The 26,967-nt window shown below is 41.7% G+C and overlaps 1 protein-coding gene across 6 annotated transcripts in view; it reads left to right on the forward strand.

Annotated features, from left to right (window-relative positions):
- myo9aa (myosin IXAa) overlaps positions 1-26,967 on the forward strand; it is a 308,137-nt gene that overhangs the window by 251,747 nt on the left and 29,423 nt on the right. For 5 of the 6 annotated variants that reach the window (XM_048617105.1, XM_048617109.1, XM_048617108.1 and 2 more), the window contains 6 exons: positions 5,376-5,482; positions 7,294-7,502; positions 21,107-21,336; positions 21,837-21,959; positions 22,338-22,526; positions 25,938-25,985. In XM_048617105.1, coding sequence (XP_048473062.1) covers positions 5,376-5,482; positions 7,294-7,502; positions 21,107-21,336; positions 21,837-21,959; positions 22,338-22,526; positions 25,938-25,985 — 906 coding nt within the window. The remainder of the gene's footprint in view (positions 1-5,375; positions 5,483-7,293; positions 7,503-21,106; positions 21,337-21,836; positions 21,960-22,337; positions 22,527-25,937; positions 25,986-26,967) is intronic. The other variant, XM_048617106.1, reaches the window with a different exon arrangement.

The raw sequence follows: 26,967 nt of genomic DNA on the forward strand, positions 1-26,967 counted from the left end.
CTTTGTGTCGCCTGCAAATTTACCAACCCAACCATCACGTTTTCAACATATATATACACACACACACGAACAGCGGAGGTCCCAGTATGGATCTCTGCAGAACACCCGTAGTCACGGACCTCCAACCAGTAAAACACTCTTCCAGCACTACCCACTGCCTTCTATGGCAAAGCCAATTTTGAATCCAAAAAACCAAGTCACTGTGAATCCCATGCATCTTAATCTTCTGGATGAGCCTACCATGAGGGACATTGTTGACAGCCTTACTAAAATCCATGTAGAAAACATCCACTGCTCTACCCTCATCAATCACCTTTGTCACTCCTCGAAAAATTCAATCAAGTTAGTAAGACATCACCCGTCTTGCACAAAGCCGTGCTGACTGTCCCTAATTAGACCATGTTTTTCCAAATGCATGTAAATCCTACCCCTAAGAATTCTCTCTACCAGATACCCAACCACCAATGTGAGTCTCACCAGTCTACAGTTTCCTTGATTATCCCTATTTCCTTCCTTGAACAGAAGAACAACATTAGCTACTCACCAGTCCTCTGGCACCCCTCCAGTGGCTAACAAGGATACAAAGATCTTGGTCAAGGCCCCAGAAAACACTTCTCTTGCCTCTCTCAATGACCTGGGATAGATACCATCGGGCCCTTGGGACTTATCCACCTTGATGCTCTTCAAAAGATCTAACATCACTTTTATCTTGATCTCAAAATGGCCTGGCATATTGTAGTTTATGCAACATACTGCTCTAAGAAGCAATCCCCGATGCCCTCTGTAAATTCTTCTGCCATGTTGCACTTGCATATCGCATTTGTCTGATCAATATGCAAATTAAAATCACCTATGAGAACTGTAGTTCTCACGCATCTCCATTATTTCCTGATTTATACTTTGTACTTTGTTAAGTTCTTTCCAGAAGTAGGAATTTTAAAGTGTTTGTCCTGCATTGCTACTTTTTCATACGCTGCATTCATTCTCAGTGAAAACTTCTCTGACTGTTTGAATCAAATTGTGATGTTGTTTTGAAGGAAGACTGCCCAAAGTTCCATATTTTATTTCGCATTTCCCTGCCAACGATTGGCAGCTGTTAACTGGTTTTGACATTTAGCCAAATGGCCTCAGGTAATTTGCCAATGCTTGAGTAGGTTTCCTGAGCAGAATTTTGCATTGACTGTTGTGTTTAAACGTGGCAGTGTTAACATTTCAACATTAAGTTCTATGCATCATTTCTTATCTGGTTTACTTATTTTGACCAAGCCCTTTCAAGTACTAATTGCTCTTCCTGACTACATTGTCAGAATGTTTAACAGATTTGATGATCAAAGTGTCCTCTAAATGTAGGAAAGATTTGAATGTGCTCCTGCTCATATAGTGGATTATTACATATCAAAAATATCTAAAAACACTTCATATACAATGAATTACTTTTCAATTTTGTGACTGTAAAGTGGGCAACAGTAATAGCAGTATTTTGCACACAGTAGTTTATGGCTTTTCAATGTGAATAATCCCTGATTCATCATGCATATTTAAGACATTGTTGTGATTGTGTCTAAAATTGCTATTTTCTTGAAACTGTAGTCACCACGCAAATGAAGAAAAATGCTTGAGGACAACTGGAAACTTTGTCAACTCGTTTCTTGCACATTTCAACAGCTGAGGACAAACCCTTGTTGCTTATTTAGAAAATGTTATATAATAGTGTTTACTGGATGAATCATGAACTCTCAAAGAGCCAATGTTCCTATTTCAGCATTATGTTCTCATACTTTGTGTGTTTGTTAATCTTTTCTTTTCATAGAATGACAATTGAGTAATGCAACTGAACAGTTGTTAATAGTAAGGTGTGGAGCTAGATGAACACAACAGGCCAGGCAGCATCAGAGGAGCAGGAAAGCTGACATTTCGGGTCTGGACACTTCTTCAGAAATGGGGGAGGGGAAGGGGGCTCTGAAATCAGTAGAAAGATGGAGAGGCGATAATTGAAGGTAGATAGTGGAGCAGGTAGGTGGAGAGAAGATGGACAGGTCAAGGAGGCGGGGATAAAGCCAGTAAAGGTGAGTGTAGGTAGGGAGTTGGGATGGAGGTTGGTCAGTGAGGAGGGAGGGGGTAGGTAGGTGGGAGGGAAGACGGACAGGTCAGGGAGGTGGGGATGAGGCTAGTAGAGGTGAGGTGAGTGTAGGTAGGAAGTGGGGGGTGGGGGTTGGTCAGTGAGATGGGAGGAGCGGATAGGTGGGAGAAAAGACGGACAGTTCAAGGAGGCGGGGACAAGAGGGGGGCCTGGTCTTGGGATGAGGTCAGGGGTGGGGAGATTTTGAAGCTTGTAAAGTCCACATTGAGACCATTGGGTTGTAGGGTTCCCAGGCGGAATATGAGGTGCTGTTCCTCCAGTTTTCGGGTGACATCGTTGTGGCCTCTTCCAGTGCCTCCTTGACCTGTCCATCTTCCCTCCCACCTACCCGCCCCTCCCTCCTCATTGACCAATCCCCATTTCAACTCCCTACCTACACTCACCTTTACTGGCTTCATCCCCGCCTCCTTCACCTGTCCGTCTTCTCTCCGACTATCTGCTTCACTATCCACCTTCTATTATCGCCTCCCCCTCTCTCTATTTATTTCAGAGCCCCCTTCCTCTCCCCCATTTCTGAAGAAGGGTCCAGACCCGATATGTCAGCTTTCCTGCTCCTCTGATGCTGCCTGGCCTGCTGTGTTCATCCAGCTCCACACCTTGTTATCTCAGACTCCAGCATCGGCAGTTCCTACTATCTCTGAGTAGTTAATAGTAGCTTTCTTTGATAGATTAATTCTTTCTGAATTATAATCCAATTACTTTAACTGTAATATGAACAATGCAATTGAACATAGAATGCTTTTATAGACTCATGATGTTGTGGCCAGCCAGTATTTATTGCCCATCCCTAATTGCCTTTGCAAAGGTGGCAATGAGCTGCCTTCTTGAACTGCTGCAACACATGTGCTGTAGGTAGACCCACAATGTCTCTGAGGAAGGAATTCCAGGAATTTAACTTTGCAACAGTGAGGACCGGGATATAGGGGTTAGGTGGTGAGTGGCTTGAGGGAAACTTGCAGATGGTGATGTTCTCGTGCATCTGCTGCCTTGTCCTTCTAGATGGAAGTGGTCATGAGCTTGAAAGATGGTGCCTAAGGATGTTTGGTGAATTTCTGCAGTGCATTTTGTAGATCATACACACTACTGCCATAGTGTGTCAGTGGTGGAGGGAGTGGATGCATGTGGGTGTGGTGCCATTCAGGTGGGCTGCTTTGTCTTGGATGGTGTCAAGCTTCTTGAATGTTGTTGGAGCTGCACTCATCCAGACAAATGGGGAGTATTCCTGTCTTTGCCTTGTATTTGATGGACTGGTTTTAGGGAATCAGGAGATGCAATATGCCTAGCCTCTGACCTGTTCTTCTAGCCACAATTTATTTTTCCAGCTCTGAGGAATGGTCACCAGACCTGAAACATTAATTCTGTTCTTTTCCTTCACAGATGCTGCCAGATCTGAGCTTTTCAGCAACTTTGCTTTTGTTCCTGTATTTTTATAGCAAGCCCAGTTGAGTTTCTGGTGAACAGTAACTCTCAAGGTTTGGATAGTGAGAGATTCAGTAAATGACATGGGGCACTGGTTAGATTGTCTCTTACTAGAGATGGTCATTGTCTGGCATTTGTGTGGCATGGAATGGTACTTGCCACTTGTCAGTCCAGCTTACATTCTAATCCAGTGGTGCTGAACATTGTGCAATCATTGGCGAATGTACCCACTTCCGATCTTATGATGGAGGGAGGGCTATTGATGAAGCAGTTGAAGATGCTTGGGCCTAGAACCCTACCCTTAGGAACTCATGCGGGAGTGTCCTGGGACAGAGATGACTGACCTCCAACAACCACAACCGTCTTGCTATGTGCCAACAGAGAATATTCTGTCTGGCTTGGGGTGGTTGGTATACCGAGACATATAAATAACAAGCGGGACAGAACACTGACGCTTCACCGAAGGTGCACTGATGATGTTACCTAGCAGGGTGACAAAACATTTGCAACCAAACCCACCGGCTTGGCAAGCATGTCTACAACCTCATTGTGATAGTGCCGCACAACATGGTTGATGGTGTTCTCATTGTGAAGATGGGACTTCATCTCCACAAGGACTGTGCAGTGGTCACTTTTACTGATACTGTCATGGTGGAGACAAGGTCAAGTATTCAAGTATGCTTTCTTGTTGGTTCCCTCACCACATGCCACAGACCCAGTCTAGCAGCCATATGCTTTAGGACCCGACCAGTTAGTTGAGTAGTGCTGCCCAGCCGCTCTTGGTGGTGGATAGTGAAATTCCCCACCCAGAGTATATTTTGCATCCTTGTCACCCTTGCCACACTCAGTGCTTCCTCCAAGTGTTGTTCGATGTGGAGGAGTACTGATTTACCAGTTGAGACAAGACAGTACGTGGTGATCAGGAGGTTTCCTTGCCCACATTTAACCTGATGCCATGAGATGTCATGGTCTCCTGAGTCAATTTTGAGGACTTCCAAGACAACTCCCTCCCAGTTGTATACCACTGCTGGTTCTGTCCTGCCAGTGGGATTGAACATATTAAGGAATGGTGATGGTGATGTTTGGAGCATTGTCTGTAAGGTATGATTCTGTGAGTGTGACTGTATCAGGCTGTTGCTTGACTAATCTGTGGGACAGCTGTCCCAATTTTGACCCTAGCCCCTATAGATTAGTAAGGAGGACTTTGCAGGGTCAATAGGGCTGTTTTTGCAATTGTCGTTTCCAATGCCTAGGTTGATAACAGATGGTCCATCTGTTTCATTTCTTTGTTGAGACTTTGTAGCAATTGATACAACTGAGTTCCTTGTTAGACCATTTCAGGCAGTTGAGAGTCAACCATATTACCGTGGCTCTGGAGCTGCATGTAGGGCAGACCAGGTGAGGATGACAGATTTCCTTCCCCAAAGGACATTAGTGAGCCAGATGGATTTTCTGACAATTAACATCAGGAGATTCTTCATTCCAGACTCTCCTCTTTACTGGTGGGATTTGAACTTGGGTCCCCAGAACCAGCTGAGTTTCTGGCTTAAAAGTCTAATGATATTACCACTAGGCCATCGATTTCCTGAATTCAGCCCTCCCCAAATTCTGTAAGGGTTATGAGCAAAGCTAGACATGTCCTATAATCTTGTAACAGCAGTGCAATTGAACATCATTTCATCCTGGTTTTATTCACTGTTCATGCAGTTAACCAGTTAGTTTACTAAATGTTGTCTTCTCCATAAACAGATTTTATAGACTACTTTGTCAGCTCAACAGATAAGCATGGGTTCACAATGCTTAAACTGTCTTGCAGATGCAGTCTACACGAAATGAAGACCAGAAGAAACTGCATAAAGCACAGTCTCAAGATGAATTGGGCAGATTGGACCCTGTTCAAGAAAGCAATGTCGCAGATGGCAGGTAACAAGAGATGAGACTTTTTGTAATAAATCTGTGCTACAGCCGGTATCAACATTGTGGGTGGGCTGAAGACCAGAACAATTGGCAACAGTTCTCATGGCTTATGACAGTCTGGTCACATGTGGTACAAAGTGTTTATTCTTGCATGCTGGGTGCTGATATGATTTCAATTGACTGATCAATTTCAATTGAAAGTTACTTCCTGTCTAGGTTCAGTTCAGAAAGATAACAACCTAGAACTTTTGGAGTTGCTGATGCTCAAAGCACCACACTGTGTCTTTAGTAGTCAAGGGAAGAAAATTTGAAACAAAAAAGTACTTTTAAAATATTGTGTAGATTGATTTGTTTTTTTCAATATCATTTCAGTATGAATATTAATATAAACCAAAATTGGAAATCCTGCTGTTTTCAGTGAACACACCGAATTATCCCTCATCTGCATTTCATGATACCTCACAAACATTGACATCAAGTGCATGTTTTTATAAAAGTAATGGATAGATCGTGTGTATTAAATTATATTCAGACTGCAGATACAGTAATTGGTTTGTTACAAACCAATGGCTGTGACAGCAATGTCAAGAAAACATATGCTGGGGTTTATTTTTTTTTAATTTTTAAAAATTGAAACTTTCTGCAACATAATTTTAACTGCATAATGGTTATTGTGTTGTGATGCAAGGAAACCCTGAACATCTCATCAAAGCATAACATTCCTTTATGTCTCTGATTTTCTTCTGTTTCTCTGGAGAATGAGTTCTACACCCCACTGTCTCTCCTCATTTTCAGCCAGCTGTCAGCCATACATGATATTCTTATTTAACTTAGGATCTAAGTTGCTCAGTTGTAGATATTTTTAATCAAATTGTCCAGACATGTTAGGATATATCTCTGGGGCAGATGAGATGACAACCTGAACCTTCTGGCCCAGAAGTAAGGTCATTACCACTGTGCCACAATGCCCATTGCTCATTTGTGAATGAAGACAAGCTCCCCATGTTTATTTCATTGATACTGATGATCTTGATGTGATAAAAATCAGTTGAAGTAATCAGTTTATTCAAAATCCAGAGTGCAGCTATTGGATAGAGATCCTTGAATCTCCATCACTTGCATTAGTGAGAATAAGGATACTTAGAACAAGCCACTGATGTTGATTGATACACATTGTATTTTTATTGTAGTTGACCACTCACTAGAGTGTTTCCTATCTTTGAATTTCAAACATAACCTGCTTTTTCAAGCAATACCTTGTATGGGAAATTAAACATAGTGGGTGTTATTAATGTAATGCGATGTCTATGATGGCATCATGTTACATTCTGATACCTGGGTACTAACCACTGGTGGCTTGTGGTGAGGCTAAGTCCTGCCACCAAGCCTCCTTCCAGTGCTCGTCTAAATAGCCATTTAGTCATCTGTGGTGGAAGATGAGCCATGAAAAAATCTTTGCAGAATAGACACTTGCCTTGGATAATGTGATGTAGTGTATTACATAACAGTAACAAGATACAAGTTACCTTAATACTTAGGTATATCAACTATCACTTATAAATGGTAGACAATACACATATAACTCCATCAGGAGACTACCAGATCTGAACCGATTCACTTCGATGAGGTTGTGAAATCATCAGACTGTGTGGATGTCAGTTCAAATGTTAACTCTTTCAGACCATTATCTGATACAGCACTGGAGATGATGGAGATCCTGAACAAGAATAAATAATTCCTATTCACAATTCATGTCCATAGCTGTATGACCCATGTTTGACTGAGCATGTTGACTAACATTTGTTTTCTGGCCATAGAGCCGCTTTGAAGGGTCGCATGAGATTCTGGGGAAACAGAAAACAAGGAGAAAAGAAGCCCTCGAGAGAGAAGCTAGCTACTCAGGCAGAGCTGCAGGAGCTCAGCATAGATCAGGATGCACAGGGGCCACTATGGAGAAGAGAGCTCAAACCCAGTGAGGCTGCACTCAATCTATCACTGACAGAAGGAAGGGACAGTATATTTAAAGGTAAATAAGGAAGAATTACCTTAAGTTCAAACCAGTATTTTTAGAAGTTCACCAAATGGTTCATCTTATCTTTCAGAAACCTTTCAAAGTACTTCACGTACGTGGATTAATTTGGCTTGTGGTCACTGTTGAAGCTACTTGTATATTGTAAGATCTCACAAGAAGGGATGAGATAAATATCATGAAATCTGTGCTGTTGGAAACAATATTGGTCGGGATATAAACTTAAACCACTGTTCTTAATCAAATAGTATGAAAGGAGCTACGTATCCAACTGAATCATTAGAGTAAACAGGTGTTTAACATCTCACTTAAAAAACATTTTTCCCAATACTGCAGAGTATCAGCCAAGATCACAGTGTTGAAGCTTTTGCCATCTCCAGCTGCACATGCTCATACCATGGAATTATCTTCCACGTTTGAAGTCTGAATTTAATCTTGATGTGAGGTTTCTCAGGCTGCAGGTGATAACTATTCTTATTCTTGTTTAGGATTTATCTACAAGATGCAGAAGTGCTTAAAAATGGTCCTTCATAATCTTCTCAGAATCATAAAGTTCAAAATCAATAACTAATGAGTCAGAAACAAAAGCACAAAAAGTACCAGGTTGTTTGGGCTTTGACACCTGAATAGTGACAGCCTGTGTTTTACATTGGCCTTTTACCTGGATTGCCTCTTATGTAATGGGGTTTAAACTCTCCACTTTGTGACTACTTTATTCAAATTATATGCAATATGTTTTAACTTGCTCCTATCCAGTACAGTAACAAATCCATTTGATTTTTTTCCCATCATAATTGAAGCATCATTGGTGGGAACACAGAGCATATTTGAAAAAGTGAAGGATGTGAAAAATACCATCATGCAGTTTCAGTTTGAATTCCCCTGCTTTCAGGCACCATAATCTTAGTAAAATCTTAACTAATGTCAAGACAGAATTTGGATGATCCTGATTTGAATGCAGGGAATAATCTGCTCATAGATGTTAATTCTATAATATGCTCCAGAGTAAATGCACGAAGGAAGGGAAGAGCTGGAAGAACCAAATTTCATTGTCATTTGTCAGAAAAGCCTATCTGTTTCACTAATGTCCTTTAGGGAAGAAAATCTACCATTCTCACCTGGTTTGGCCTACATGTTACTCCAGACCCACAGCAATGTGGTTCACTCTTAACTGCCCTCTGAAATGTCCCAGCAAGTCATTCAATTGTACCAATTACTACAAAGTCTCAAAGAAATTAAACCGGGCGGATCATCTGGCATCGGAAAAGACAACAGCAGAAACAGCCCTGTCGACCCTGCAAAATCCTCCTTACTAACATCGGGGGCTAGTGCCAAAATTGGTAGACTTGTCTCATAGACTAGTACTCACAGAATCATTCTTTATACGCAAGCGTCCCAGACACCACTATCTCCGTCCTTGGATAAGTCCTGTCCCACCGGCAGGACAGACACAGCAGAGGTGTGGAGGGAGGGAGTTGCCCTGGGAGTCCTCAACGTTGACTCTGGACTTCATGAAGTTGATTGGCTTCAGGTTAAATCTGGACAAGGAAACCGTTTGCTGATTATCACATACAGTCCTCCCTCAGCTGATGAAGCGGTACTCCTCCATGTTGAACAACACTTAAAGGAATCGGTGAGGATGGCAAGGTTACAAAATGTACTCTGGGTGGGGCATTTCGCTGTCCACCACCATGAGTGGCTTGGCAGCAGTACTGCTGATCGAGCTGGTCGGGTCCTAAAGGACATTGCTGCCAGACTGAGTCTGCGGCCAGTGGTAAGAGAGCCAACAGGAGCGAAAAACATACTTGACCTCATCCTTAACAATCTGCCAGCTCCAGATGCATCTGTCCATGACAGTATCGGTAAGAGCAGCCACTGCACAGGCCTTGTGGAGATGAAGTCTTGCCCTCACATTGAGAATAACCTGCATCATGTGTAGCATTATCACCATGCTAAATGGGACAGACTTTGAACAGATCTAGCAACTCAAGACTAGGCATTCTTGAGGCTCTGCGGGCTATCATTAGTAGCAGAATTGTACTCCAGCACAATCTGTAATCTCTTAGCCCACCATATCCCCCACTCAACCATTACCATCAAGCTAGGGGATCAGCCCTGGTTCAGTGAAGAGTGCAGGAGGGCATGCCAAAAGAACACCACGCTAACCCTAAAGATGAGGTATCAACCTGGTGAGGCTACCAAACAGACCTACTTGCATACCAAGCAAAATCAGCAGCAAGTGATATGCAGAGCTAAGTGAACCCACAACCAATGGATCAGCTCTGCAGTCGTGCCACATCCGGTCGTGAATGGTCGTGGACACTTAAACAACTCACTGGAGGAGGCACCTGCACAACTGTCCCCATCCTCAATGATGGAAGAGCCCAGCACATCAGTGCAAAAGATAAGGCTGAGGCTTTCACAGCAATCTTCAGCCAGAAGTGCTGAGTGGATGATTCATCTTAGCCTCCTCCAGTGGTCCCCAGCATCACAGATACCAGTCTTCAGCCAATTCGATTCACTGCGCATGAGATCAAGTAATGGTTGGAGACACTGGAGAATGCAAAGGCTATGGGCCCTGATATCTGTTATAAAGCAGAGGTCGACCACCCCCCTTGAAATAACTAAAACTGAAACACCCAGAGAGGCGCACCTCACCCTGTTAAAAGAAGTGTAAAAAAAATAACTTGCCCCTTGCTCCCAATCTGTTATAAAGGAGTGGCTGAATGAAATAGACACCTGACACTCACTCTATAATCAACAAGTAACAATTTATTTATCTAACTCTAACAGTGAACAAATTAACTGAACTATTAACAAACCAAGCAATTCCCCCCAACTACTAACTATTCCCAAATAAAACAAAATTCCAATGTTATGCTGTTCCAGTAAATAAAGTCCCACTTATATAGACCAAAATATATTTTTAAAAAATTAGAACATTGTCTCTTGAAATTACAGCCAGGTTACATCTTCAGGAATGTTCTCCTTCTTCTTCATTGATCTTCTGTCAGGAGCACCTTCTCCATTGAATTCTTCTGTCAAGAATATTAACTAAGAGTGCTGCGGTATCTTTATTTAGATGATACTTTCTCTAAGAGCTGAGAGAGCTGATCTCTTAGCAGATGGTAGTTCGCTCTCTGCTGATTTTGCAACTGTCCCCGTCTTTTATACCCTTGCTGACATATCAATTTCTTACAATAGGATTGGCCTTATGTTGTCAAAATCATCAGACTTAAATTTAATTGGTTTTTAGTATCTAAGTGCCTGGTTTAAATTAATTGGCTAAATGAAAACTTGTGTTGATAATAAAACTGCGGCTTGGCCTGTTAACCATCCGGCCTTTTGATACAAATGTTACAATTTAGGTAGTCTGTGCACCTGCAAACCCACAAACTGCCGACAAACTTTTTTTTTAATCTCCAAGCCTAGGAAAAGCAAGCCATCTTTTAAAGGAATCGCACACTGCTTTCCCCCCCTAGCATTTTATAAACATCAATATTTTACAAACACCAAATTCTAACGGCCTGCCTTCCAATCCACAAATACTGTACCCAACTTCGCAACACCTCCCACCTTAAAAAAAAGTCATTACGAAAAGGTGGCTTCATTTTTTTTTCTAAACCTTAATGCCATTATATCATTAGATCCATAGTTCATTAATTTAGAGTTACATGTTTCCTGCTAATTCTGCATAGATATATCATTGAACCCTAGGGTTTCTATCTTATATACACATTTTTCTTTTAAACCAGCAACAACATTTTCACAACCCGCAACATGTACAATCTGTGAATTAAGTGGTTGTAACAGAAAACTCCAATGAAATAATCTGGTGTTCTTGTCCTTAAATCTTTCCAAAAATTTCAAAGGATTGTAATTGGTATACACAACCATCTCTGGTGCATTGTTTGCGACGTAAATATTAAAATGTTGTACGGTCATTACAACCTCAACTCTTTTTTTAGTGGTTGAATATCTTTTCTGGTGGATATTAAGTTTTTTTGAAAAATAACTGATTGGCCTTTCAGTTTCATAATTATCCACCTGTAACAACACAGCTCCAACCGCTACATTGCTTGTGTCAATGGTGACTTTAAAGGGTTTCAAGAAATTTGGTGTGGCTAAAATGGGTGCAGTGGTTAACACAGCCTTTAAGTTCTCAAATACCTTCTGGCATTGTTGTGTCCACCAAAATTTAATGTTCTTTTTTAACAAATCCGTCAGCGGTGCCACCATGCTACAAAAATTTGGTACAAATTTCCTGTAGCATCTGCTCAATCCTAAAAATCTTATCACTTCCTTCTTTGAGGATGGTCTTGGAAATTCCTCAATGGCCTTCGTCTTCAAGTTTCTTGGCGTCATCTGTCCTTGGCTAATGTTGTGCCATAAGAATATCACTTCCGCCTTTGTGAATTCTGTTTTCGCCAAGTTTATGACCAACTTTACCTTCCATAGACTCTCAAAGAAGTCTGCCAAATGTTCCATGTGATCTTTCCACGAATGGCTAAAGATCACTAAGTCATCTATATAGACGGCACAATCAGTCAATCCTGCCACAACTCTGTTCATAAGTCTTTGAAATGTGTCTGATACATTTTTCATTCCAAAGGGCATTACTTTAAATTGATATAGCCCATTTGGGATTCAAAAGCAGAAGCTTCTTTAGCTGTCTCCGATAAAGGTACTTGACAGTAACTGAGAACTGAGTCCAATTTTGTGATGTAAGTGGCTTGTCCTATTTTTTCCACACGGTCCTCCAGCCTTGTAGTTAGGTATGAATCTGATTTGGTCACAGCATCAACCTTCTGATAATCTACGCAGAATCGTTGAATACCATCAAGTTTGGAACCAATACGATCGGCGAACTCTACTCACTTTGACTCAACTCTATGATGTCTTCTTGGAGCATCACTTCCACTTCCTTCTGAACCTGTGCTGTTTTGAGAGAATTAAGCCTGTAGGGATGGTGTTTTATTGGAATAGCATTCCCTACGTTAACCTCATGTACTATGGTTTTACACCTCCCCATTCTATTTTTACATATGTTCTCATTGAGCTGCAACAAGTCTTTGAATTCAGTTCTCTGTTCCTGGGACAGATCACTCACTATCCTATCCCATTCTTTAAGAGCTTCCTCACTATTCAATTTATTCTGAGGCATATCAAAATCCAAATCATTTCGATTTAATTCCTCACTCTGAGTGGCAGTAACTAAATCCTCTTTCTCCAGTTCCCTTTCCCTGTCATAGTAATGTTTCAGCATGTTCACATGACATACCTGATAATTTTTTTTCCTACTGGCATCATTACCAGATAATTCACCTGACATAACTATTTCTCAATCTGGTAGGGACCACTAAACCTTGGTTTGAAGGGATCTCCTACCACTGGTAACAGCAGTAATACTTTATCTCCATGGGCAAACGCACAAATTTTAGATTTCTTATTGCTTCCTCATTAGGTGCTGTGTCACCTTCAAATGTCGTCTAGCTAATTCACCTACTCTGTTTAATCTTTTGCACCTCAGATACATAATCCAACTGTGCAATCTCTGACCTTGGACTATTTACTTCTACTTACTTAATTTTAAACGCCCTCTTACTTCATGTCTGAATATCAATTCAAATGGAGTAAACTGAGTTGATTGATTTAGAGCATGTCTAGTAGCAAATAATATAAATGGGATACCTTTATTCCAATCATTTGGGTAATCCTGACAATAAATCCTCAGCATAGTCTTTAGAGTCTGATGCCACCTTTCCAATGGTCCCTGGGATTCAGAATGGTATTCACTTGAATTAAAGTGTTAGATGCTGAAACCATCTATGACCACCTCAGATAATTTGGCAGTAAAATTGGACCCTTGGTCTGACTGAATCTCCCTGGGTAGTCCACAAAGGGTAAAGAAAGCAAGCAACTCCTCCACAACCTTTTTTGGCTTGACATTCTGTAATGGAATTGCCTCCGGAAATCTGGTTGATGCATCCAATATGGTTAGCAAGTACTGGTTCCCACTTTCAGTTTTAGGGAGAGGACCTACAAATCACTCATAACCCACGTGAAAGGTTCTTTAAATGCGGGAATTGGCATCAAAGACGCTAGTTTTAATTTCTGAAGAAGAGTCCCGACCTGAGATGTCAACTTACCTGTTCCTCTGATGCTGCCTGGCCTGCTATGTTCCTCCAGCTCCACACTGTGTTGTCTCTGACTCCAGCATCTGCAGTTCTTGCTATCCCCACTAGCTTTATTACTGCCTGTAGCTTTCCTACCATCTGACACGTATGACAGGTACGACAAAATTCAACCGCATCTTTATGTAATCCACCAATAGAAATGCTTCTGTATCTTAGCCTGAGTCTTCCTCACTCCTAGATGACCTCCTACAGGTAATTCGTGTGCTACCTGTTATACTTCCTGTCTGTATGCTACCGGCAACACAATCTGGTGAACTTTCGCCCACTTTTCCTCTGCACTAACCTGCCATGCTCTCCATTTCCACCTAAGATTTTATCCTTAAGGTAGTAACATTCTGGAATACACTCGAATTCCTTTTCTGAGTAGGTTTTATGATATAAATCCTTTATTGTCTCATCTTTTCATTGTAAGTCCATTAATCTTTCAGAACTAAACACCTTTGCCTGATCCTCTACCTGCTTAGTTTTTCCTTTACTATTTCATCAAGGCTAACTTGGTGTCAGCTAACTGGACCTCAACTCCTTCATCTTTTTCTTTTGTTTTCCCTTCTTGTTTATCTTATGACTGTGGGATCTTGTCACCACACAGTCTGGAAAAGTTCCAGAGTATTTCCCTTTTAACTTCCCAGTTTCCTGGTTTTCTTTCGGCTTCTCCACTATAATGGACATCATTCCCACCTTTGCTGTGGCTATATCGTTTGCAAGAACAAACTGTATTCCTGGAATAGTCACTCTTTCAATCACTCTCACTGCTTGGGTTAGTTCACTTGCCGAGCTGGTTTATTAGTTCGCAGATGTTTCATTACCATGCTGGGTAACATCATCAGTGCAGCCTCCGATGAAGCACTGTGGTGTTTTCCCGCCTGGTATTTAAACTCTGGTGTCCGTTGGAATTGGTTACCTCAGTTCCGGTTTTTCTTTGCAGTGGTGTATATTCTAGGACAGGCCAAACAGAGACAAGCACGGGAATTTCTAGAGGCTTGGTTCTCTACCAAGAAGGCCATCAATAAACATGTGGAATTAGACCCTACATATAAACCACTGCAAAGAGAATCCGGAAATGAAGTAACCAATTCCAGCACAACAAGGTGCAGGGCTGGATGAACACAGCAGGCCAAGCAGCATCATAGGAGCAGAGAGGCTGACGTTTCGGGCCTAGGGTCTAGGTCAGCCTCTCTGCTCCTATGATGCTGCTTGGCCTGCTGTGTTCATCCAGCCCTGCACCTTGTTGTCTCGGATTCTCCAGCATCTGCAGTTCCTACTATCTCTGAACCAATTCCAGCAGACTGGCATCTGCGCAGCAATTAGAAAATTGCCCAAGTATGTCCTGTATGCAAAAAGCAGGACAAATCCAACCTGACCAATTACTGCCCCATTAGTCTACTCTTGAACATGTGTAAAATAATGGAGGATGTCATCAGTAGTGCTATCGAGCAGCACCTGCTTAGCAATTATCTGCTCAATGACTCCCAGTTAGGGTTCCGCCAGTGCCACTTAGCTCCTGACCTCTCTTTGTCTTGGTTCAAACATGGACAAAAGAGCTAAATTCCATAGGTAAGGTGGAGAGTGACAGCACTTGGCATCAAGGCTGCATTTGTCCGAGTGTGGTATCAAGGAGCCCTAGTTAAAACTGGAATCAGTGGGTATCGGGGCAAACTCCCTGGTGGTTAGTGTCATACCTGACAAATGTGGGGATGTTCACCAATGATTGCACAGTGCTCAGCACTGTTAGCAACTCCTCGGATACTGAAACAGCCCATGTTCAAATGCAACAAATCAGGACAATATCCAGGCCTGGGCTGACAAGTGGTAAGTAACATTCATGCCACACAAATGCTAGGCCATGACCGTCACCAATAAGAGACAATCTAACTATTGCCCCTCGACATTCAGTGGTGTTACTGAATCCCCCATTATCCACATCCTGGGGGGTTACCATTGACTAGAAACCCAACTGGACTCACCACATAAATACAGTGTCTACAAGAGCAAGTGAGAGACCAGGAATACTGCGACGAGTAACTCATCTCCTGACATCCCAAAGCTTGTCCACCATCTCCAAGGCACAAGTCAGGAGAGTGATGGAATGCTCCCCACTTGCCTAGATGGGTGCAGCTCCAACAGCACTCAAAAAGCATGACGCCATCCAGAACAAAGCAACCGTCTTGATTGGCACCACATCCACAAACACTCATTGCCTCCATCACCGAAGCTCAGTAGCAGCAGTGTGTACTATCTTCAAGATGCATTGCACAAGTTCACCAAGATTCCTCAGATAGCACCTTCCAAACTCTCAACCACTTCCATCTAGAAGGACAACCGCAGCAGGTACATGGGAACACCACCTTCAAGTTTCTCTCCAAGCCACTCACCATGCTGACTTGAAAGTATATTGCTTCCTTCATTTTTGCTTGGTCAAAATCCTGGAATTCCCTCCCTAATGGCATTGTGGGTCAACCACAGCAGGTGGACTGATGCGGAACAAGAAGACAGCTCACCACCGCCACCTCAAGGGCAACTAGGCGTGGGCGATAAATGCTGGCTATTGGGTGATGCCCACATCCCACAAATGGTGGGTGGTTAATTTGAAAATACATGAAGGTTGGAAATAAGAGCCAAAAATAAAAATTGTGATGTCAGGGAGACCACATGTACAATGAATGTGAGCAGCATATAAATCATATTTCAAACTTGCTCATATGTGTATGGGATTAGACAAATGCAATTTCACTCTGTCTGCTTTATGTCGGAACACACACGTTCTGTCTTGAAATACACCAGAAGATTATTGAACCTAGAAATGAATTAATTAGGAGACTTCAGAATTCTGCCAGGTACTGTGATAGATGAGTTACAGTATTAATGGAATGTTCAAAAATACAGTTTCTTCATCCGAGAATTTGTGTTCTTAGAGAATTTATACCAAACTAGCAACCTGAAAACTGACACACGGGCTAGGCAATTTGAGTGATTTCGTATATTAAAACTTGTCACTTTCTGGATATAACTGATCTGCTTGAGCAATGTGTACAGTAAGCAGTGAATTTGAAATGGAGCTCAATACATGTATGAATGTATGTGTAAACTGATATAATTAATGTGCCTGATTGGTCTGAAATACCAACCTACATGGCATTCCAAGTTAGATATAGAAAGTTTAAAATAAAATGGATTGCAAATCTGTCAGTGGGCCTGTATGGTATGACAAACTAAAAAGAGACAAGAGAGTGATTGGAGAAAATTGAATGATTAGTTGCAGTCCCCTTCCTAAATGTCAACGGCCGAATATGCTAGTGTGACAATACTATAGCTTGAAGAAGTGTATTTTGTTCTGTTTTTTTTCAATGTAGAGGTTGAGACAGAGGTGGTAAGCAGTGTGCTCAAAGCCAGTAAAGTAAACGGCTTGTGAGGCCTTGGGTTTTTTAAAAGTTAGAACAATAGAAGCAGCCTGAATGGCTGCTTATACACTCACGACTGTGAGCCAAATTCTGCCCAACTCCATTTACAATTTCGCTGACAAGACCACTGTTGTAGGTCAGATCTCAAGCAACAAAGAGACAGAATACAGGAAAGAGATTGAATGTTTAGCAGCATGGTGTAATGATGACAATCCCTCCATCAACATCAGAAAACAAAGGAGGTGGTTACTGACTTCAGGAAGCGGAGTGGAGGGCACCACCCCTGTCTGTATCAGTGGTTCTGAGGTAGAGAGGGTCAAGAGCATCAAGTGTTGACCAATCTGTCCTGGTCTACCCACGTTGACGCAACAGTCAAAAAAGCACAGCAACACCTCTACTTCCTCAGGAGGCTAAAGAAATTTGGCATGTCCACAAGGACTCTAACCAATTTTTATAGATGCACCATAGAAAGCATCCTGTCTGGATGCATCACAGCGTGGTTCAGCAGCTGCTTTCCCCAAGAAGTTGGGAGGTAGAGTTAGTGAGGAACAAAAACAAAGTTGCTGGAAAAGCTCAGCAGGTCTGGCAGCATCTGTGAAGGAGAAAACAGAGTTAATGTTTCGGGTCTGGTGACCCTTCCTCAGAACAGAACTTCTGAGGAAGGGTCACCAGACACTAAATGTTAAGTCTGTTGTTGAAGCTCTAAGTTGATTATTTTAGAGGAGTTCTTCCTGAAGTAGTGAGAACTCATGGAAGGGCAGAGAGTTAAATCTGCAAGATTAGCAGCAGACATGGCAAATGACTGAGTTGGTTCGTAAATCAAAGTTTGTGTTCCAATATCAATTTCAGTCTGTGAGGGTAATGGAAAAGGAGATCTCATTGAAGATAGTAAAGATAGTTTGTCACAGGATAAAAAGGAAGCCCATGAGGGAGAAAGAGAAGTTAAAAAACAAAAGCTCGGGTGTTTTCACTGTGATAAAGTAGGCCACATGAATTTACAGTGTTGATGGTTTAGAAAAAACACTGGGAAGATGGATGTAGGAATAAGCTGGAAAGTACTAATCTGATTATGATGATGTAGATAAAGGAAATACTGTTCCAATTAAGCAAGATCCTTATAGACTTAACCTTGTAAAGTTGGCACAGATTCAAAAAGAAATTGAATGCATGCCCAAAGACAATATAATCTAAGTGAGTTGAGGCAACTGGAGCTTACCATTGGCTCCAAAACCAGATGGTACCCAATGACTATGTGTGGACTATCACAACGTCAATGCAGTTACAAAATCTGATTCGTAACCTATTTCATATTTAGAAGATGTATTCGGAAGTTTAGACAAGCAACTTATATTTCAAAGTTGGACTTACTCAGAGGATACTGGCAGGCCCCTTTTTCCAAAAGAACCAACAAAATTTCAGCTTTCTTGACACCAGTTTAGAGCCATGCCATTTGGTATGAAACATGCACCAGCCACATTTCGGAGACTAACCGATAGTCATTTGTATGGTGTACATGGATGATCTGGTGATTCTTAGTCACACGTGGAAGGAAGAATTGAAGCACTTATCGAAATTGTTTGACTGACTTCAGGAGGTGGGTTTAGTGATAAATCTGGCTAAGAGTGGGTTCGCAAAAGCCCATGACATGTTCCTGGGCCATGTTATTGAACATGGACAAATGGCTGCCAGAGATGTGAAAACAAAGGTATCAAGAAGTTTTCCATACCTTCGATGAAGAGGGAAGTACTACAATGCCTGGGATTGAGTGGTTTTTATTGGAAGTTCATACCGGATTTTAGCAGTGTAATTGTTCCACTGACTGACTTGTTGAAGAAGTGCAGAACATTTCAGTAGATGGTGAAATGTCAGAAGGCATTTGACAGGCTGAAAGCTGTGTTAACCACTGCCCCAGCGTTAGCCACACTTAATTCGCAAAATCATTAAAAGTGTCTATCGATGCAAGACATGTGGGTGTCGGTGCTGCACTCTTGCAAGAAGACCACGAGAAGATAGAAAGACCTATTAAATATTTTTCCAGGAAATTGAATAATCGTCAACAGAAATAATCCACAATTGAGAAGGAGACCTTGAGCTTGGTGTTGCAACATTTCACCATTTATATTGCCAGTAATGTATCTGAGACATTTGTACATACTGATCATAACCCATTAAAGTTTTTGGAAAAATTCAGGGATGAAAATACCAGATTGTTTAGATAGAGCTAATTATTGCAGCCATTTAATTTGAAAGCTATGCACCTGGCAGGATGCAAGAATGTAAATGCCAACACATCATCGCGACTTTGAAGGAAGATGGAGGTATTCGATGGCAGGCAAAAGAAAACGACTGAAATGGACTGTAGTAGTGAATGATTCTAAGCATGCAAACAATATATGTATTATAGTGTACTAATAGTGTAAGACCAAAAGTTTTAAAAATGAAGCTTTGTATATAGATGGCTCATTTCTTTAAGCGGGGAGGTGTAACAATACTATGGCTTTAACAAGTGTATTTTGTCCTAATTTTTTTTATGAAGAAAGGTTGAGATAGAGGTGACAAGCAGTCTGCTCAAAGCCAATAGAATAAACAGCTTGTAAGGCCTTAGGGTAGTAAGAACTGCAGATGCTGGAGTCAGAGATCACACAGTGTGGAGTTGGAGGAACACTGCAGGCCAGGCAGCATCAGAGGAACAGGAAAGCTGATGTTTTTAGTGGGGACCCTTCTTCAGAAATGGGGTAGGGGAGGGGAGCTCAGAAATAAATAAAGAGAGGAGGGGTGGGGCTGGGGAAGGTAGGTGGAATGGTGATAGGTGAGTGCAGGTATGATGTGGTGGGGATTGGTCAGTGAGGTGGGAGGAGCAGGAGGGATAGGTGGGAGAGAAGACGGACAGGTTGTGTCCAGTCAAGGAGGCGGGGATGAGGTGGAGGGTTGGACATGGGATGAGGCCGGGGGTGGCGAGATCTTGAAACTGGTAAAATCCACGTTTAGGCCATCGAGCTGTAGACGACCAATGTGGAATATGAGGTGCTGCTCCTCCAGTTTGTGAGTGGTGTCATTGTGACACTGGAGGAGGCCCAGGATGGACATAATTGTAAGGCCTTGGGTGTTTTTTTTTTAAAAGATGGAACAATAGAAGCAGCCTGACTGGGTGGGGTCAAGCTCCTACAGAATCAAGATTTTTAGTTTAGCTTTCACTAGCAGTTGCAGAGATCTGAAAGCTGGATGTGGAAGCTCTGTTACAACTAAAAGCTGGGGTTCTCTTCCTGCTGTTAGAATTGCATGTGATGCATCTATCTTACTGAATTTGCCTGTGCCAAGTTGTGTTTATAGGATGTAACTATATTGGAACAGTTAAGGAGTAGTTTATTATTTTAAGTATTTTGATAGTTACAGTTGAACCATTTTATTTTTATTTTGTCTGTATTTCAACTGTAGTTTATGAATAAAGTGTCTTTTGCTTCAAGCCTGATAGTTTGACCAATTGAATTGCATCATGAACACAATTCCTGGCACTTCCCTTTAAAATAAGAAAAAGTTAGGCTCCAGGTTATCTCATTGACATGTTTTGAGGGGGTTTGGTCTGATCCATAAAACCAAATACTAAAATAAAGCTGCAACTGGGTTTCTTTTTGTCCCGTGGAAAGAAAGCATTGGAATACCTTTAGGAAGCTGGGTGCCCTCACGAGGATGTGGCAGATGAAAGGACTCTGTTAAACTTTAACTACTTAATAAACTTATAGGTCCTATGGATTTTCCTTTCCTTTCCTTCTCCAGTGGAGAAGTGCTTGGCTTCCACTTCTCTAAGTGATTGAATTTGAGAGCTCACTGTGCTTAGAGTTTCATGCACAGACCTACTTCCCAAAACAGGGAGCGACCTCAGGATTTTAGATTTCCATAAATGCTGCAATTCAATGTCTTGAAGAGTTGTTTGACTTTTCTGTGCAAAGATTCATTTGATGTTGATCTTGATTTTTCTGTTGATCTTGATTTTTCTGTTCTCCCTCAGGTCAGGAACACATACCTCATAATCTGACACCTCCCAGGAGTCCTGATTTAGGGCTAGAACAAGGGAAAGAGTTTAAGGAGAATAAAGAGCCATCACCTAAGGTAAAACGAAGAAGGAGTGTGAAAATTAGCAACGTGGGCCTGGAACCCATACAGTGCCAGCATGACGAATTACAGATTATAACCAGTGCCAATGATTTCAAGTGTATGAATGAATTCCTGCAGAAGAAGGTAAGTGTGAAACTCGATAAAGAAGTCTCAGATTTTCATGGACAAAGCAGTAAAATGGATTCTCAAGGAAACTGGGTGGGCGCAACAAGCTAAAAAAAATAGCTTGACACAGATTCACATCCGCATAAAATTTATGGAATAAAATCTTTCCCTATCTACATTGGAGGGCCTACATTAAATGGACTTTGGCAATTACAATATAATTCTAACTAGACAGAGGCAGGTTTGGCAGAAATAAAAAAGGTTTGCAGTGCGCCTTCTGGGGTTTGTAAAGAAACATGTTGCTTGAGGAAAATGAAGAAAGCTTTACTTAGCAATTAACTGCTATACTTATATAAGTCATGAATGTCAATGCTTGAGTGATTTTGAAAGGGTTTCATTAGTATCCCAAGTATCCTTGATAGGCAAATTTTATTTTAACAAAAACTCTTCTTCTGTAAGTTAACAAGGTTTTATATTCATATTTAAAGAAATATTATCTTTTTGCTTTACCTTTTCAGATCACTGACCTGGCCACTGATGACTGCAAGAAAGATACATTTGTGGATGTTGTTTTTAAGAAATCCCTTAAAGAGTTCCGTTTAAATATCTTCAACTCTTATTCAGCAGCTTTAGCAGTGAGTGTAGGTTCAGATTAATGAAGATTTTGGCATATATTGCATGGAATGGACAGTGTAACAAAACATTTGTCTTAAGCTATAAATTACACAATAAGGACTTCTTTCTCTATTGCTTTTTGATGTTCTAGGGTGAATATTTTTTCTGATCCTGTAGAATTGCCTTCATTCCCATCTATAGTTTTTTATTTGGGGGAGAAAAGAGTTGTTAAAGCTGCTGTTAAATCATTATCTATTTTCCAGGAGGGAGCAATTTATTCTTAATTTAAACTAAATCCTACATATCAAGTTGAAGTATAGCACCAAAGATTAGGTGGAGGGATGGGGTACCATGACATAACTGATATCTATTTTTTGTTCATTGTAATGCCATTTCTGTCACAGGTGGACAATGGGAAGAGCATTCGGTACAAAGATTTGTATGCGCTATTTGAGCAGGTTCTGGAAAAGACAATGAGGCAGGAGCAACGTGATTGGAATGAATCTCCAGTCAAAGTGTGGGTCAACACCTTTAAGGTGTTTCTAGATGAGTTTATGATGGAGTACAAAATTCTGGAGAGTAACACTGGAAAGGTGAGATGTTTAAAATATTTAGCCTTTTTTTTGTGAAGTACTTAGGTATAAATCGAAGATATGTAATGTAGTACCACAAATATTGAAATAATAACCACAAAAGTGAGGTAAGTCAAGAAATAATGCTCAGGTGATGCCAAGCGATGGTGAGGGGGTGAGGGCAATGGGTTTGGGGGTGGGGGGGAGAGAGAGAGAGATTTAAAGCAAGCTTTGGCTTTCTTGAAAAGGATGACCGGGGAGGACCTTTTTGTTATTTACTTGTAGCAACAAGGGCATTGCTGTCTGGCCAGCATTTATTGCCCATTCCTAGTTTTACTATAGAATCCCGACAATGGGAAATCAGGCCATTCGGCCCATTGCGCCATTAAGCATGGCCATTCCACTTAACCTGCACCCTTTGGACAGTGGGAGGATATGCAAACACCACAAAGCCAGTCACCCGAGGGTGTAGTTAAACCCATGCCCATACTGCTGTGAAGCAGCAGTACAAACTACTGAGCCAATGTGCTGCCCCCAGAAGGTGGTGATGAGCTGCCTTCTTAAACTGCTGCAGCCCATAGCTGTAGGTTAACCCACAATGCCCTTTGGGAGAGAATTCCAGAATTTTGACCCAGTGACAGTGAAGGAGTGATGATATATTTCCAATTCAGGATGGTGAGTGGCTTGGAGGGAAACCTGCAGGTGAATTTACAGGTGGTGGTGTTCCCATGTATCTTGCTGCCCTTGCCCTTCTAGATGGGTGTTCTTGTGGGTTGGAAGGTGTTGTCTAAAGAATCTTTGGTGAATTTCTGCAGTGCAAACTGGAGATAATGCTCAGTAACAGCATGATGGTGGAGGGAATATTGTTTTTTAGATGTGGTGCAAGGCAAGTGGAGAGTATTTCATCACACTCCTGACTTGTGCCTTGTAGATGGTGGACAGGCTTTGGGGAGTCAGGTGGTGAGTTACTCGCCTCAGAATGCCTAGTCTCTGATCTGCTGTTGTAGCCACTGTCTATGTGAAGAGTCCAGTTGAGTTTCCGATCAATGGTAATCCCAAGATGCTGATAGTGGGGGATTCAGTGAGGGTAACACCATTGAATGTCAAGGGGTGGTAATGAGATTGTCTCTTACTGGAGACGTTCATTGCCTAGCATTTGTGTGGTGCGAATGTTACTTGCCACTTGTCAGCTCAAGCCTGGATGTTGTCCAGATTTATTGCATTTGAACATAGACTGCTTCAGTATCTGAAGAGTTGCAAATGGTGCTGAAAATGTTTGGGCCAAAGACACGACCCTGAGGAGCTCCTGTAACTGAGATAACTGACCTCCAACAAACAAAGCCATCTTCCTATTGTGCCAGGTATGACTCCAACCATTAGAGCATTTGCCCCCGATACCCATTGATTCCAGTTTTGCTCAGGCAGCTTGATGCCACACTCAGTTGAATGCAACCTTGATGTTGAGGGCTATCACTCCCACCTCACCTATGGAATTCAGCTCTTTTGCCCGTGTTTCAACCGAGGCTGCAATGAGCTCAGGAGCTGAGTGGCTCTGATGGACCTTAAACTGAACATTACAAAGCGTATTATTGCTGAGCAAGTGCTGCTTGATCACCTTATCGATGACACCTTCCATCAATTTACTGATGATTGCGAGTAGACTAATGGGGCGGTAATTGGCCAAGTTAGATTTGTCCTGCATTTTGTGTACAGGACATAGCTGGGAAATTTTCTAATTGTTGTATAGATGCTAGCGTTGTAACTGTACTGAAGTGACAAGTTCTGGAGCACATGTCTTCAGTAATATTGCCAGAATCTTATCAGGCCCAAAGTCTTTGCAGTAACCAGTGTATTTTACTGTTTCTTGACATCACTTGCATTGGGTGAAGACTGTAATGCAGGGGACCACTAGAGGAGGCTGAGCTGGATCATTCACTTGGCACTTATGCCTAAAGATTGCCATGAGTGCTTCAGCCTTATCTTTTGCACTAGGGCTCTTCTATCTTTGAGGATCGTGAGATTTTGTGGAACCTGCTCCTCAGTGAGTTGTTTAGTTGTCCACCACTATTTGCAGCTGGATGTGGCAGGACTACTGAGCTTAGACCTGATCTGTTGATTGAGGGATTGCTCTCTCTATCACTTGCTGCTTATGCTGTTTGGAACACAAGTAGTTCTGTTTAGTAGTTTCACCAGGTTGACACCTCATTTTTAGGTACGCCTGCTGTTCCTGGCATGCCTTCCGGCATTCTCCATTGAATCTGGCTTGATGGTAATAATTGAGTGGGGGATATGGCGGGCCATCAGGTAGCAGATTGTGCTGGAGCACTGTTCTGCTGCCATTGATGGCCTACAGCTCCTCATGGATGCCCAGTCTTTGAGTTGCTAGATCTGTTTGAAGTCTGTCCCATTTAGCACAGTGGTAATGCCATTCAGTACAATAGAGGGTATTCTCAATGTAGGGTGAGACTTCGCCTCCACGACGACTGTGTGGTGGTCAGTCTTACTGATACAGTACTTTCATGGACAGATTGGTAAGGATGAGGTCAAGTATATTTCTCTCTCTTGTTCATTCCCTCACCACCTGTCCTAGACTCAGTTTAGCATTTATGCCCTTTAGGACTCAACTCGCTCAATCAGTAGAGTTACAGCCGAGCCACTGTTTGTGGTGAACATTAAATCCCTACCCAGAGCACATTTTGCGCTTTTGCCACCCTCGGTGCTTCCTCAAAGTATTTCTCAACATGGAGGAGTGCTGATTCATCAGCCGAGGATGGACGGTACGTGATAAACAGCAGGAGGTTTCTTTGGCCATGTTTAACCTGAAACCATGAGACTTCATGAGGTCCAGAGTCACTGTTAAGGACTGTGTGGAAAACTCCCTATCTGGATTGTTGGGATTTCAGAAAGGCTCTGAAATCGTAACTACATCTCCCTTAAATGGCTTAGTTGGCATAGGCACCATTCAATGTTATGTTTATGTTGTGCTGAGTTAGATGAAATAAACTGTGATGATGTTAGTGTGTTGTGGTGAAATCATCCAGGAATTCTGCTGCTTGCAATCCACTGGCCCCTCCTATTGATATTGTTTGAGGACAGGTTTCAACTCATTTGTAATTCTCATCATGATTCTTTAGTCTGCCAACACTGTCTGGACTGTTGTGAGTTGAATACCTACTTGAAATACGGCTGGCATTTGAGAAAACCAACTTCAAGCTTAGCTGTTCAGGAGGAAAGAAGTTTGTGGAAATGCAAGAATGATGGAAAGCCCTCGATTGATCAGATTTGTTAATTCCATCAGTGAAGTACATGTTCAGTTTTACATTCTAGATTGTGTGATTTCCTGACTACCTGTTGCTTAGAAACATGGGTGTGGGTGTATGCATGCATGTATGGGCACATTCACTCACATAAGAATTCGACTCTGTTTCTCAGGCGCAAAAAATCGAAAGAAAGAAGAGACGGAAGAAAGAAACCGACATTGTAAGTAATTAAGTATTGCCTGACTCCTGGCCACTTTCTTTGTCAGTTTCGCTAAACCCTTTGTGTTCCATTAATCAGTGAATGCACTGCAGTTGCACCCATTTCCAGCCTGAGCTTAGCTGTTTTACTCCATACACTTCAGATTCAGGCAACTTGGACCCTTCAGTTAGAATTATCCTTCATATATCAGTTGACTTATTTCTTGAAAAGGAAAAGCAAAAGCTGTAGCAGCTCCAAGGAACTATAATGATAGCAAGTGGGGAAAAATTCACTTTGTCGTTGTAGCATCAAAAACTTGAGTCTAGTTTGAACAATAATGGTATTTTTGAAATATCGGTTACATTTCCATGTAAATTCAGGATGCCCATTACTCTCCATACTTTCCATAAACCACTTGGTTCTTTAAGCCAGCCTTGTTAAGAGATGTTAAGTTATTTAAATAGCTTTAGAGTAATCAGAAATGCTAACAGTAAAGCTTCAGATTTACAATATTCGTGAGATGCAGTAATTCTATTTACACAAAACATTGCATTTGATATTTACACCGTTCCTGTTTTAAATATACTGCCTCACTTCTAGACTGACATCTAGAGTTGACACCCAAATTGTGACTGAATAAATGTCATGCAAAAAATCTCATGGACTCTTCTCGTAACACATTTACCTAATAATCTTGGACCTTCTAAATCTGTGTATTCAGGAAAAGTTCCACCAGACTGCAGAGTAGCAAATATTATTCCTGTTCAAAAAGGGAGGGAAGGCAGATAACAGAACCAGAAGCCAGCTAGTTTATATCTGTCATAGGAGGTGTTAGAATCATTCTTTGATCAGGTCACAGCTGGACATTTAAAGGCTCTAGATAATTGGGAAGATACAGTGTGGTTTTGAAGGAAGGAAATCATGCTTAAACAATTTATTAGATTCTGAAGAAGTCGCCCATGTGCTGGGCATGCACTGAAGATGTGCTGTTCTTGGATTCCAG

This window comes from Rhincodon typus, chromosome 36, assembly GCF_021869965.1.
Source record: "Rhincodon typus isolate 14 chromosome 36, sRhiTyp1.1, whole genome shotgun sequence".
NCBI classification, from domain to species: domain Eukaryota; kingdom Metazoa; phylum Chordata; class Chondrichthyes; order Orectolobiformes; family Rhincodontidae; genus Rhincodon; species Rhincodon typus.